Here is a 13,759-nt window from a genome sequence, read left to right on the forward strand (position 1 = left end):
TGAGTCCCACAGGTTTTCTTACATATTGCAAAAACAAAACAAAAAAGCTTTCCTGAACATTCATTTTTAATGTCTTGCCTTTTAAGTCTAAAGAGGATCTACTGATTCTCTTATTCTATAAAGAAAGTCAAAAACAGTTCCTTACCAGCCTTCTCTGTACCATTCACTATTTATTTATCAGTGTCTCATTACTGGTCACTCTTACTTTTCTGAATAAATAATTCTAGTTGTTATAATCTCTGCTCATATAGAAGCTCTCAAGATGTTTGCTTAGTTCTGTTACCTCAATTTGGATGTCCCTGATTTCAGCAGGATTTTTACTGAGATGAGGTGGCCAATCTGGGAACTTTGCAGCATATGCAGTAGAGGATCAGGCTGGTCTATTGCCAGTACTACTCAGAGAGACTGTTGCTGCTAACATCTTCAGTGTACTCTAGGTGGTCTCAGAGTCAGTTGCAATCAATGTGAAGCAACAATGATCCCTAGGAGAAGCTGTGAATATTCACCAAATAGTTGCAGAGTGGGAACAAAAGAGAGATCTGTCAGATATTATCCCTAGGCAGAGGGGAAAAAAAGAGGGTGGTACGTTTGAGTCTTGAGGTACTTGCCTTCTGTTTTTAAAGGGAGTTTGCTTACAAATCAGGATTTCTCCTACTGCTCTTTAGGGCAGTGGGAATCTTTCCATTGACGTCAGTGGAAGTTGGATCAGACCCTGCGTGGAACCCAGGAGGGTATCTCATGCTGAGTTTATTCATGTCAAACTGGATCTATTCATTGTCTCCTATCTCGACCTCAAAACACTTCTGTATTTGCTAAAATAACCTGGCAAGCTATGTTTAAATAGCAGTGACCAGTCGTTAGCTCTTGGAGGTAGGTCCTAGGGACTGATGAACCAGTTCAGACAAAACAAGAGTCAACCATAAACCCTAATTGCACAACTCTCATCCGACCTGATGTCCAAGCAGACAGAAATCTGTTATGAGGTTCAAAAGATGTTAGAAAACTTAAACATTATTGTGATTTTCAGGGGCCACTGCATTTTTAATTCCCAACTTGCAGGAAAAATGCAGAAGTACTGCAGGCAAGGCTGGTTCTCATGCTCAATTTTGCAAACTTTGGCTCTCTACACAGCTTTCCAGAACTGAAATTCCAAAGAAACTACGAGAATGTCTATACAGCAAAGAAAAACCCACCACTGGCTCGTGCCAGATGACTCAGGCGGTGGGGCTGTTTCATTGGTGCATAGACTTCCAGGCATGGGCTCTTTGAGACTCTCCCACCCTGCAGGGTCCTAGAGCCTGGGCCTGAGTCTACACAGCAATGAAACAGCCCCACAGCCCGAGTCCCATGAGCTTGAGTCAGCTGGCATGGGCCAGCTGCAGGTTTTTCTTTGCTGTGTAGACAGACCCTAAGGTTCAAGTAGAAAATATACTGAGTGAAACCATAAAGACACACTCCTTTGAAAAACCACTGTAGGGTTAAGTAACATGGTTCTTCACAGATTCATTTCCTCATGCCATTTTGAAAATCCCAACATATCAGGCATCCATATGTTCTGATTAATTGCCTTTTTAATTGAATTATATTAATATGGGCTTTAATGAAAAATGCTTTCATTCAATATTTCAGTAAAATAAATGTTGCTGCTTTTATTCTTTTAGTTTGCAGGGGTTGGGGCTTTTATTTTCAATGTAGACATGACTTTCTTTTTCTGAAACCCACTTAAAACAGTTACCGTTATGGAGTTGTATTACTTATCCAAAAATAAGGCATAAAACTTTGAAAGGACTTTCATGCTAAAATATGAACTTTCATCTGCCATAATATCCCTATATTTTTCATTTACTTTATTTTGAGAGAGCATTGTGGGGAAAATATGCAAATCAGACAGTGTAGCTAAGAGCTTTTTCAGACTTCTGGGGTGATTTATGTAGTTGTCTACAGTGCTGCACAAGGTGCTTGTTTGAATAAGTGTTTACTTTGTGTGATGGCATAACTTTAATATTTGTCTTATTATTCTGCATAAAGCTGACATCGAGTTCTAGGATTATGAATGGGGCCAAGGATGTAAATGTAACACTCCAAGCAAAGTGTTGTGTTATTGCTATTCACAGTGAGTTGCACCATTTCATGATGAATGATGAGTGTTTAAGTGTGACTGTGGTGCCATGCGTAGCTATACACCTCAAATAACATTGTCCTTCTCCTACTGAAATCTCCATAGCTCAAAATCAGAGTTCTTGAGCAATAAACAAAAACATAAACCAGATAATTCAAGACTGAAAACTGAAGCCAGTTAGAGTGAAAAAGGAATGTGAGCTGCATAGGCCTTCGCTATGCATCTTAGATTTCAAAATCTAAAATGTTATTTATATTACAGTGGTGCCTAGAGACCCCAGTCAAGATTGAGATCATATTCAGTTGGATGCTCTATAAACCAAGAGAGCCTAATTCAGAACCTATAGAAGTCAATGGGCTTTAGATCAGGCCCATAATTAAAAGGAAATGAAGCCATAGTGGTGCAGGGGGCAGGGTGGACTAGCCACTACAAGTACAATCCCACTTAGGACCTTAAATTCTTACCCATTCTGCCACCCATGCTGCCAAGGCTACACTTCTCTTTTGAGTGTGCTAGCTCAACCAAAGCTAGTGCATGTACGTCTATCTGAGCTGGAAAGTACACTCCAGCTCCAGTGTAGATGTAATCTATGTTGTAGAAGGGGCAAATTTGCATTAATGCATTTGTTCTTATCAAGCAGTGAACTATTTATAAATCAGACCAACTCAAGCCTTTGATTCTTTCAACTGCAACAAAAATAATATTTCCTATCTGTGAAACGGAAGGGAGACTTGCCAGCAAAACCAGGATGAGCGCCTTCCACCAAGGAGGGGGAAAAATCATAATGCTAGCAGTTAATCCGGAGAAACTACACAAGCTCTGAATACGTCAAATCATAAGAGAGAAGCAAAAAAAGTCACTCACTCTTTTCCAACCAACTTCAATTATATTAAATTATTCATAATTTTTTTTTCAAAAAATGTTGGTTTTTTGTTCCAATATTACAATTCAGATTTCTGGCAAAACCTTAACAGTCATTGCTGTCATGTGTACCTTGGAATTTAATATGGATTCCTTCCTTTGCTGAATAATCTGGAGTTTAGCAAATCTCACAGGATGCAATTCAGCTTCATGCAAGAGGCCAGCAGAAAGGTCACTCACCATTTAAATGCCACGTAAACTCTTTGTTGTCTTAAGAGGTACATAGACTTTGTGTTGACTAATTGCAGAGAGTCTGTTTTCCTCTCAGGGGTGTAATATCAGAGTTACCAACAGCTTATTGATTGTTGGGCCTGTATCAAAGGACTGACTCCACCCATGAATGGTAGTGCAGTGCTCTCCAGCTCTTAAAGGTGAGGGCTAGCTGCCAGGTGGCTCAGCCGTACCCATATAAAGTGGGGCTAGGTGAAAGCTCCCTCTCTATCTTTGCCCTCTATCTATCCCCACTGATTAGGTCATCAGATTCAGCTCAATAAGATATTGATCTGGCATGGTCCTGCACGCACCTTTGAGCTTCTGAGCCCCTTTTATCTCCCACTGACTTTAGGGGGAGTTTAGCTTGTTCAGCACCTACAACAAGTGCTGAGTATCTTGCAAGAACAAATCGTCTAGTTGCAGTCATTTGACCACTTTGATTCTAAATTTGTGTGTCTCCTCATCCGTTTCTGTCTCCTTGCCAAAAGCAGTTGTGGGGTTCATAAAAGGGATGTAATGAACCAAATTTTAACAAAATCTGCTCTTTCTAGGCATTAAAATATGAAAGCAGACACACATTAAGCAGTCCTGATGAAAATTACAACAGTTCTCTATTCAGACAATCCAGTGCTTCATGAATATTGAATCATGCTGGTACATTCTGTACATACAGGTGTCTGTCAGTACTAAAGTCATACAAAACAACTCTCTCTCCATCAGTGGCCCTCCTTGTTATTCATCTACATTAAGCTCTGATGAATAGGAGTCATTAAACTACGAAACACCAAAAAAAAACATCTGCCAGTCATCCCCGTGGTGAATGGTACCCAGTGTATTACAATGGAGATTTCCTATAGTGTCTCTTAAATTGTATTGTGCAGAGCAAAATTTTTCAGCTAGATCCACTGTACTTACTTAGTTTTTGTTGCTATGTTGCATTACCTACAAAAATGTATAGTTCACATGGGATTTAGAAATAAAGGGCCAGAGCCAACACCCATTTAAGTCAATATGATCAGACCCTAAAAACTTGGATTTTAAAATAACTTCATTAGATGATTCCTTTGAAAATCCCAGGCCTCATATTAGGTACCAACACCTATTCAGTTTTTATGAGAGTTGGGCACCTAACCAGTCTCCTTTGAAAATCCCAGCCTTTTGGATTAAAGTAAGAACTATCACTCTGTCACGCTTATTGCAGGGGACTGGATGACTCAAAGGATGGGGAAGTCAGCAGCTTGAATTCCAGCTAAGTCACACTTAAGTTTCAATCCATCCTCCATTTGGCACATCACTTAAGCATGTTCTGAAGTGCTGAGCTAAACAGAGCTGGTTGGGAATTTTTTGACTAAACACTTCCTTTGTAGGAAAATGCTGATTCATTGAAACAAACTTTTTGCAGGAACAGATCAGTTTAGACCAATTTTTCTATTTGAAAATAGTTTCAGAAAAAAGATATGGAATTTTCAAAATATTTTCACTTTTTTAAATAAAAAATTCTAGCTTTACAGTACAAAGTAACTTTGCGTTTTGAAATCTAAGTTCATATTTTTAAATAGTCAAAATCTAGAAAAAACATTTCAAAATTATCAGAAATGAAACCTTTCAGTTGATCCAAATTGAATTATTTTAAATTTTTTATTAGCAAAAAAATTCAAAATTGATATTTTTTGCCCTGATTTAGGTTGGGAAAATTTTTTGCTCTCTCAACATAAACCTAACTCAAGTGCTGAAGAGAGATGAACTTAAATCCATACTTAAATATTTTGCTGAACTGGAGCTTTAGAATGGTAATAACTTAATACTTTGGCTTATGGAAACAGACAACTGGAAACATTTATAAATTCAATCTATCGCTTGCATATTAGTATTGCACTAGTAGTTCTTCCATTGCTCATGTTTAAACCCATGTATTTTTACTTATCTCTGGATTCTTCCACATGTGTTTAATCAAATATGACCCAAACAGCATTTTTATTTTGTCATATCCAATGAGCCAAAGATTTAATTAGATTTACGACATTATCATCAGCAGTAGGACTTCAGGTCAGTAATTAACATCGTAATACTCTCATAGTAACGTATTTCCTTTATAGCCCTCCCCACTACTCTCCCTTCAGAGAGTTTCAATGAGATACATTCCTCATGCCCTTCGAAGTCATGTGCAGGGAATGAGATTCCTTACATGCCATTAGAAATTGTCAAGAAAAATAATTGCTGTAAGCAGTTTTGACTTGCCAGATAGCTCTTTCCAGTGGCTAGATTTCCTTCAGCAAATAGGAAAAGCTCCTTTTTCATTTTTAACAGAACAAATGTAAGCAGGAACTCTGATAATTTTTTTTTAATGCACTAAGTGCACTAATCTGTAGTTTTCATCACCCAGTGAGGCACAGATCACTTTTAACCAGCTTGAACCCTATGAGAAAGTTTGGATCCAGATCCAGACTCACTGCTGATCTTCTTACAGAAGAGGCATTTCACAGAGGGGCAAGATTCAATCACAGTGTGGTGTCTCAGCACCTTCTGGCTGAGAGTCCTTTGGTAAAGACGCTGATGTTGGTCAGTCCAGGGCCGGTGCAACCATTTAGGCTACCTAGGCAGTCGCCTAGGGAGCTAGGATTTGGGGGGCAGCATTTTCTTCAGCAGCGACCACAGCAGCTGGATCTTCAGCCAGCCCGGTTGCCACCGGCATTTAGGCGGAGGGAGCTGGGGCAGGGGAGCGTGGGGGGGCGGCACGCAGAGGAACTCCCTGCCCCAGCTCACCCCTGCCCTGCCTCCTCCCCGAGCACGCTGTGGCTGCTTCACTTCTCCCGCCTCCCAGGCTTGCAGCGTCTACACTGATTGGCACTGCAAGCCTGGGAGGCGGGAGAAGTGAAGCAGCGACGGCGTGCTTGGGGTGGAGGCGAAGCAGGGGTGAGCTGGGGTGGAGGAGGTGCCTCAGGGCGGGGGGTGAGGAGCTGCCACGGGGGGGTGCCTCAGGGCAGAGTGGGGGAGCTGCCATGGAGGGGGAGGCTCAGGGCGGGGGCTTGGGGGAGGGTGCAAGGTGGAAGTTTCACCTGGGGCACGAAACATCCTTGCACCGGCCCTGGGTCAATCTACTGCTTCTAAGAGGTGCTGTGATTGACCAGTGGACACTGGGCAAAAGGATGAATTGAGATAATTTTAAAGAAGTGTTCCAGCTCCTGTTTCATCTTATTTATGGGAGCATTTACAAAAAGGAGACAAATATACAGAGCAGTATCTCATTGATTGATGCCTGCTTAGAGAGAAAACCAAAGCTGGCAAAAATAATCATGTGACTTGGCATACACCACACTGATCTGAGACAAAAGGTGTCTGTGCTGAAAGGAAGATGTGGAATGCTGGAGGCTGGCATGAAGAACCATGACGGGCAGTATACCATTGACTAAATGGATGTGCAATTTGCCTTAATGCAATCATTATGCTTATGGGATATAATTTATGGCTTTGCAAAGTGCTTTGGAAGGTTCGAGTCCATGGATGAACCCTACATATGTGTGCAGCAGAGAGCTGCTGGAGCAGAGCCCACTTTTAGTTGCATCTGTTAGAAGATAACTTTAATGATAGCTATATCTATATCTATCTATCTAGTTAGAAAAACTTTGTGTGAAACATACCAAAGCTGATCATGCAAGAAACACTTTAGCAATGAATACGGACAGATGCAGGGAAAAGCCAAAGCAAATGCAAAGCTGGCTGCTACACCAAAAGTAAAAATGTAGAACACAATTAAAAACTGACATGAGAGGGGAATAGCTTGCGTGTGTATGAACTCATGTATCCTGTTGCACAGTTCCTACTTCCATAGTTCCTAGTACATTAAGTCCTTGTACCTGGTGAAATAAGAGCAAACTACCATTTCCAGGTCTTGTGCACCTCTTTGAATATGTTTTCAGCTTGGGTGAACAGTTTTTGCAGCAAATGCTGGCTGCACTATATTTCTAATGCCTACTGGTTTCTCCGCCTTCTAAGAGTTTTTTGGACTTTTAGTCAGCATGGCTTGTTGGGTGCCCGATCCAACTCCCATTTGAGTCAAAGGAAGGTCTCCCACCACCTTCTCTGGGCACTGGCTCAAGCCCTGTGTCTGCTGATTCTTTGAAACAACCAAAAAGTAGGTTAAATTACATTTAAAAGCTATGAAAATGAATGTCTTCCCTGTGACCTCTGTGATTCTTCAATGGCCTAGGCATTAAAACTAGGATCTCAATGAGTTAGTGCAGGGATGCCCAGCCCATGGACCATACTCAGCCCACCAGAGCATTTCATAAGGCCCCATGACCTGCTTCAACACACTATGCTAACAGCTGATTCTTTAGCATTTTGTTATGTTTACATCATTTTAGTTTACGCAAGCGTGTAAATGGGCAATACTGTACATAGCACGTTTCATATGTATTTAGATAAAAAAACTGAACTTAAAATATAAATTGATACAGGTGACGTTAAATCTGTTTGGCCCACACGAGGTTGTGCTTATGTTTTTGTGGCCCTCCTGTGTAATACGTTTGGGCACCACTGAGTTAGTGGATTTCAGAGCAGTTCCTAATGGATAGAGGTCTACATGTCTCCACTGCTGCCATAGGAAGCTATGCTGGAAGTCTCAATAGTGACACCAAATCAGCATGAGGCATATGACAGCTGTGGTAATCTGATTCAGTGATGCACAGGAGGCTTCCTCAGATAACAATGTGGCACCTTCTACAGCACTACATTTAGGACAGGGGAGAGGTAAATGTTCCCACTCCAGGAAAGGAGTTACATTAACTGGTTCCCGCGGCATCGCATCCCATCAGGAACTGCAGCCTCAATCCAAAACACAGAAACATAAGGTTTGAATGAGCTGAGGGGATCCATTTCTTGTTTTCCTTCTAACAGAAATTAAATGTCTCTGAAATGGATTCTATTGTGTACAGGAATGTGCAACTAATTTAGCAAATGGTAAATGGCACAGTCTGCTTGCCTCTCTTTGTTGGCACGCAGACCACTAGAGACGCCCTTATCCACTGCCCCGTCCACAGTAAACGGAAACATATCTATGTACTAACAAAAGCTCCCTTACAAACATTTGGGAGGCCTTTGAACAAGAGCAGCTCAGCACGTTTGGCAAAACCCTCTCAAATAGCTATGCCATCAATGAGGGTGTTTGTGTGCAGACTATGTGTGGGTGTCCCCTATCATAAAATAAGAATGCCTGGTTCAAGGAAACGAAAAGCGTGTGAGTGATTTAGCTGTAAAGATTTAGCTAATGTAACTAGATAATAGAGCAGCTATTCTAAATTAGAAAATGCAAGGCTTCCTTTTGTTTTTTAATTGTTTAGGTAAGTAGAAGAAATAAAGCTCTTATTCAATTAAGCCAGTGACCTCCTTTTAGCTGGAGGATTTAACAATATCAGATATCTTGGCATTTGTTTTCTGTGCCTTTATGCCTGTTTAGATTTTTAGAATTTAGCAAGTCTCTCTTTCATTTAAAAAAAACAACAACAAATAACATTTCTGAATGGTTGCTAATGCGATGGCGCCTAATTTAGGAGTTGAAGATTCCTCCAAAAAGTTGGATCAAGATCATGTGTATCACAACACATAACAGGACATATGTAACTCCTGTGTCAAACATGTCCAAATGGACACGTGTATCCTAAATCCTTCCAAGAGTTTTCTGGGAAAGGGAACATAGGGGTTGTTCTCACTGAAGTTGATGGCAAAATCCATATTGGCTTCAATGGGAGTGGAATTGGGACTATGCTGCAAGCTATCATGGGAAAACGAACTATTCCTGATTTCAATCCTTAATTTAACAAAACCGGGGGCCAAAACTTCTCCCTCTCAAGGGACTGTTCTGATCATTTCATTGAGCTTCGCAGAACAAAGAGAATGTGTATAGTGAAACAAAGTAAAACACTAAGGAAATTTTCTAATTACTGGTATGTGGTAATGGCTTTCTCCTTGGCTGATTGTGATTACTATCATTTCTGGTTCACTAGCTTATCAAGTCTACATTTTATATAAATGATACTGATTGTTCCAACTCATTGGACCATTTCAGAGAAGACAGTGGGGAAGCATTCAGTAAGAGTTTGATTTGGCAGTTTATTTGAGAGCAAGCTAATGAAACTCTATCTGTGGGATAAATGTGGTGCAAAATTGAGCATGCTGGAAAGCACAATGATATAGCTACACCCAGTAGCTTTGTTTCAAGCTTAAAACCACTTTATATTGGACTTGCTTTGATCTGCCAGAGTGCGTGGCCCTGCCCCCCTCGAGCACTGCTTTACCACGTTATGTCCGAATTCATGTTATACTGGATCACGTTATATCGGGGTAGAGGTGTATTAGGTTCTTAATTTATACTGAAAAGAGTCTCCCATGCAGCTGTGAAAACACCAGAGAATCCTGTTTAGTTTGGTGGGATTTGTTTTCTTCTTCTTGGAAAAACTGCAATAAGAAAGGGGTCATCTCTCCTTTAACACAAAATGTATAATCTCTCCTAAGCATGCAAGGAATGCTAACTGCAAATGCAAGAAATTGGATTTTACTATTAGTATCAGGTTCAACACCTCGTTTCTCCAACAATCCACATCAGTGCCCTTTTCCATGACACCCTCTAAGGATGGAAGCCCTGATTCAGCAAAGCAATAACACACACAAACTTGTGCCTTAACTGAGAGTTAAGTATATGATTAACTATTTTGCTGAATTAGGGACTCCAGGACCTGGTCCTGAAAGCCACTTATCTTCTCCTTATTCAAATCCCTCCTGAAGACCCACTTCTGGAATAACACTCACAGGAAATTAGCCAACAATGACCCATCTATTTTATATTGTCTGTGCTGCCAGGTGCCTAGCACAGTATGGGACACTGAAAAATTAATAAAAAATAATTATCTATATCATCAGCATACTATTAACAGTAAGGACAATGGCAGAGGCAGACTTAGGTTGGATAAACCCCAAAATGGCCTAGAGCAGGACAAAGAAGAAAAAATCACATGTTCGGTCTGTGTGTCAGGCATTCTAACTCTGTCCCTAGTGTTATTTAAACTACGGACTTTAAGCTCCACTCATTTGCACTTCACTGTGCTCCCGCCTGCACTGCTCACAAGTGTCATAAAGATACCAATGGTATGTATTGATTTATACATCTTTCTATGGTGTGTATTGATTCATAATCTCTCAGTATATATTTACCAGTCACCAAAGTATCTAGGTACTCAATGGTATCTATATAGCTTGTATTAATTTATGGAGACTGTTCCTTTATTTTCATAGCACTAATGGAAAATACAAATAGTCATTGGCAGAGATGGCCATTTCTCTCCTTAGGTACTGTAATTCCTTCATGTTTCTGAAGGTCACAGGGACTCAGCCAGGCTAGAATCACCAGTCATTTTAATTTCCAGTGTTTTGAATTCATTACAGAATAATTCTTATAGATTTTTGTGTAGACATATTTACTGTTTTTCTCTTCACTCCAGAAGATATACAATAACTAAACTCACTTTAATTAGATCAGTGCCACCAATATTGGAAAGTTGCTGGCATTTTAAAAATTAGGTGAGTAATTTAATCATAAAATGACTCTTCGTGTCTCAATTTCAGGATAGCCACGCCAAATCCTAAGCGTACTGTGCATCATGGCTCAGAAACATAAAAAGCAAATTGTCAACACATTTTTAGAGTGACTCAGTAATAGACACATTAAATCTTTCAGTCTGCCCTCTTTATATTTGGAAGGAAGCATGTTTAAAAGATACAAGAATGTCTCTATGGGCTGTACAATACTGTGTTTCACTTAAATTCAGTGGGCTAAATTCTGCTGTCAGTTACACTTGTGCAACCCTATGGGCTTGGATTGAAGTTAGAATTTAGGATTGGGTCCATGTGTTCAGATATCAGAGACATATCTAATTTAAAGTGTCACTTAGATGGGACGGTACTTTAATATAGCACATGGTCAAGGCAGTGTTTTGGCTAGGCCATCAAAAAGGCCACTACCATAGTGTGTAAACTGCTTTGATATATGAGTATTAGGACTTCAGCTCAAACTTAAAGTTAAGCATGGGCCTATGTGCTTTTCTGAATAGGGATGGACTTTGAGGTAAACACACCCTTAAATATTTTGCTGAGGAGGGGCAAAATCAAGGATAATCCTCAGAAAACCTGGAGATATTGAAATATTCCAGTGTAAACTAATTAAATGATTGTTGCATTCTGTGCAATGTACTTTTGAATGTAGTTATTCTCTAAGGGGAAAGAAACCAAAGTGTTAATAGAAGGCACAGTCATGAGTCACTATGTGAAGGGGATTGTGATGGAAGGGTAAAGAAAGCTACCTAGTTCCTGGCGAACAAGGGGTTAACTCCAGCTCCGCTCCTCCTTCCATAGCACAGTTGCTCAGTGGCTGCATTAAAATGGGGGGTTAACTTGCTGACTGTGATCGCTTGTTTTTTTTTTTCTTATCAAGTCATTCTACCAATGTTCGGAGATGAGCACATGCTATATCCATCATCTATGACATAACATAGTTCTAGGTGATTCTCTATTGCAAAGTAATATGAATGAGAATGACTTACTTGAATGCATTGGCATCTCCATGCACCTTATAGTTGTCTGCACTGATTCTTGAGATGACTCTGGTGACAGCAATGAGAATGCCAACATTGACCTAAATAAGAAAAAACAGGACTCAGTCAGGGAAATGAGCATGGAATATGTCAGAGATGCAAAGTGCATTGAATTGTATTCTACAAATACAGAAGAAAAGGGTAACTTTTGCTTTTTATATTAATTTTCCGACCATAGGGCTATAATTTTGGTCTGTGCAGGGGAAGTTCTAAGAAACCTAAACCCACTGGTTCTCTGGCAGTTAGCACAAAGCAGTAGAAAAGTGGGGTGCTAGGATTTGGACTACTTTTTTTTAAAGCATCTTATCAGGGTTTTTTTGTTTGTTTTTTTATAATGGATGTTCACTATCTGCAAATTGAGATTTGGGTTAGATGTGCTGAATGAGAATTGACCATTAGTTAGTTAGAAACTTTGCATCCCATCATCAGAAGTATGGATTTGACCACCATTGCAAGGCCAAAAAACCTTATTCTATATGTGAATATCTTAGGTACCTACCAATAGCTGACAAACTGGCCATGAAAACTGTAATGTGTGTATGTTTGTGTTTTAGAAAGCATCTTCCTTTAGACCTTTCAGTGCTGAATTCTTGCCACTTACCAAAATTTGCTTGCAGTGTTGACATGAGAACATTTTGAAATGTTAAGCCTGAGCTCTGCTTTATACAAAAGGCATGCTGCACTGGATGTCAGGCCCAGAAGAAAAACATCCATGTAATGAAAAGAATTCCCACCAGAAATTCAGGGAATCTTGAAAAGATCGACATTGAAAGACAGAACAAAGAATTCTTTGTCATCCCTGCTAGAGTCATAGGTGAAGAAAAGGAGGAGGAAGCTTTGCTATTGGAGGGACAGTCTTGCTGTCAAAATACCTTAGCTTGTTGAGAGAGCTGGGAGGCAGGGAAAGTACACTCCCTTCTAGTCTAAAGTCATACACCAACTACAGTTAGTGTTGCTGCCTGTCCAGTTTTCACCCGGACAGTCCAGGTTTCAGCTTGTGTGTCCGGTGCCATGTGACAATCCCTGATGTACTTTTTTTTTAAAAATCTGTGGCAACTCTAAGGAGGAGAAAGGAGGCAGCACAGCGGCAGCTGCCACCACCACCTCTGGGGCCAGGCTACTCACAAGGCATGTGTTGTGCAAGGGCAGAGCTGTGGGGGAAGAGGTGGGGTGGGGCAGGGCCTGGGGAAAGAGGCAGAGCAGGGATGGCGCTTTGGGGAAAGGGGTGGGGCGGGGCCTTGGGAAAGAGGCGGAGCAGAGATGGGGCTTTGGGGGAAGGGGCAGGGCCAAGCCTTGGGGGTCAAGTTTCTGCCATTAGAAAGGTGGCAACCCTAACTACAGTGTGTGGTGTTTACTATGGAGTAAGTACCATGCAGGAAGAAGAATAGAATAGATCTGAACAGGAGAAGGAGGAGGATGCAGATTGTAGTGGCTGCTACTAATTATTTTTCACCCCAAAATGAGCAGAAGTAGTTATTTGTACATACGTGCTTCGATTATGATTTTTAGAATGAGAAAATATTTAGGATTTTTTAAGTTTAATAACCACTGAGTCTTCTCAAGATATTTTCCTTCATTGCACCCAATCCCTGTTTCTTGTCGATTTTGGACGATAGGTGCAGATCCTCAGCTTGTGTGTCCAGTCATAGCTATGATTACTCTCAGCAGCTGAGGATCTGGCCCATCATTACTGCAGGACAACAGGTAGTAGGAAATCAAGAATCCCACTCTGGACTGGATCTAGAGCCACATGAATAATTCCTTGTGAAAGCTGGTACCATTTTCATTCGTAAACAAATGTCCTGGTCCAGCTCTCTGGACTTGGATAATAGTCTGAATATTATTGAATAGGAATTTTGGCATT

General features: G+C 40.6%; 1 protein-coding gene across 2 annotated transcripts in view; it reads right to left on the reverse strand.

Moving 5' to 3' along the window:
* ADGRD1 (adhesion G protein-coupled receptor D1) overlaps window positions 1–13,759 on the reverse strand; it is a 249,784-nt gene that overhangs the window by 24,310 nt on the left and 211,715 nt on the right. For both annotated transcript variants that reach the window (XM_050923502.1, XM_050923503.1), the window contains one exon: window positions 11,845–11,936. In XM_050923502.1, coding sequence (XP_050779459.1) covers window positions 11,845–11,936 — 92 coding nt within the window. The remainder of the gene's footprint in view (window positions 1–11,844; window positions 11,937–13,759) is intronic.

Source organism: Gopherus flavomarginatus, chromosome 15, assembly GCF_025201925.1.
Source record: "Gopherus flavomarginatus isolate rGopFla2 chromosome 15, rGopFla2.mat.asm, whole genome shotgun sequence".
NCBI classification, from domain to species: Eukaryota; Metazoa; Chordata; order Testudines; family Testudinidae; genus Gopherus; species Gopherus flavomarginatus.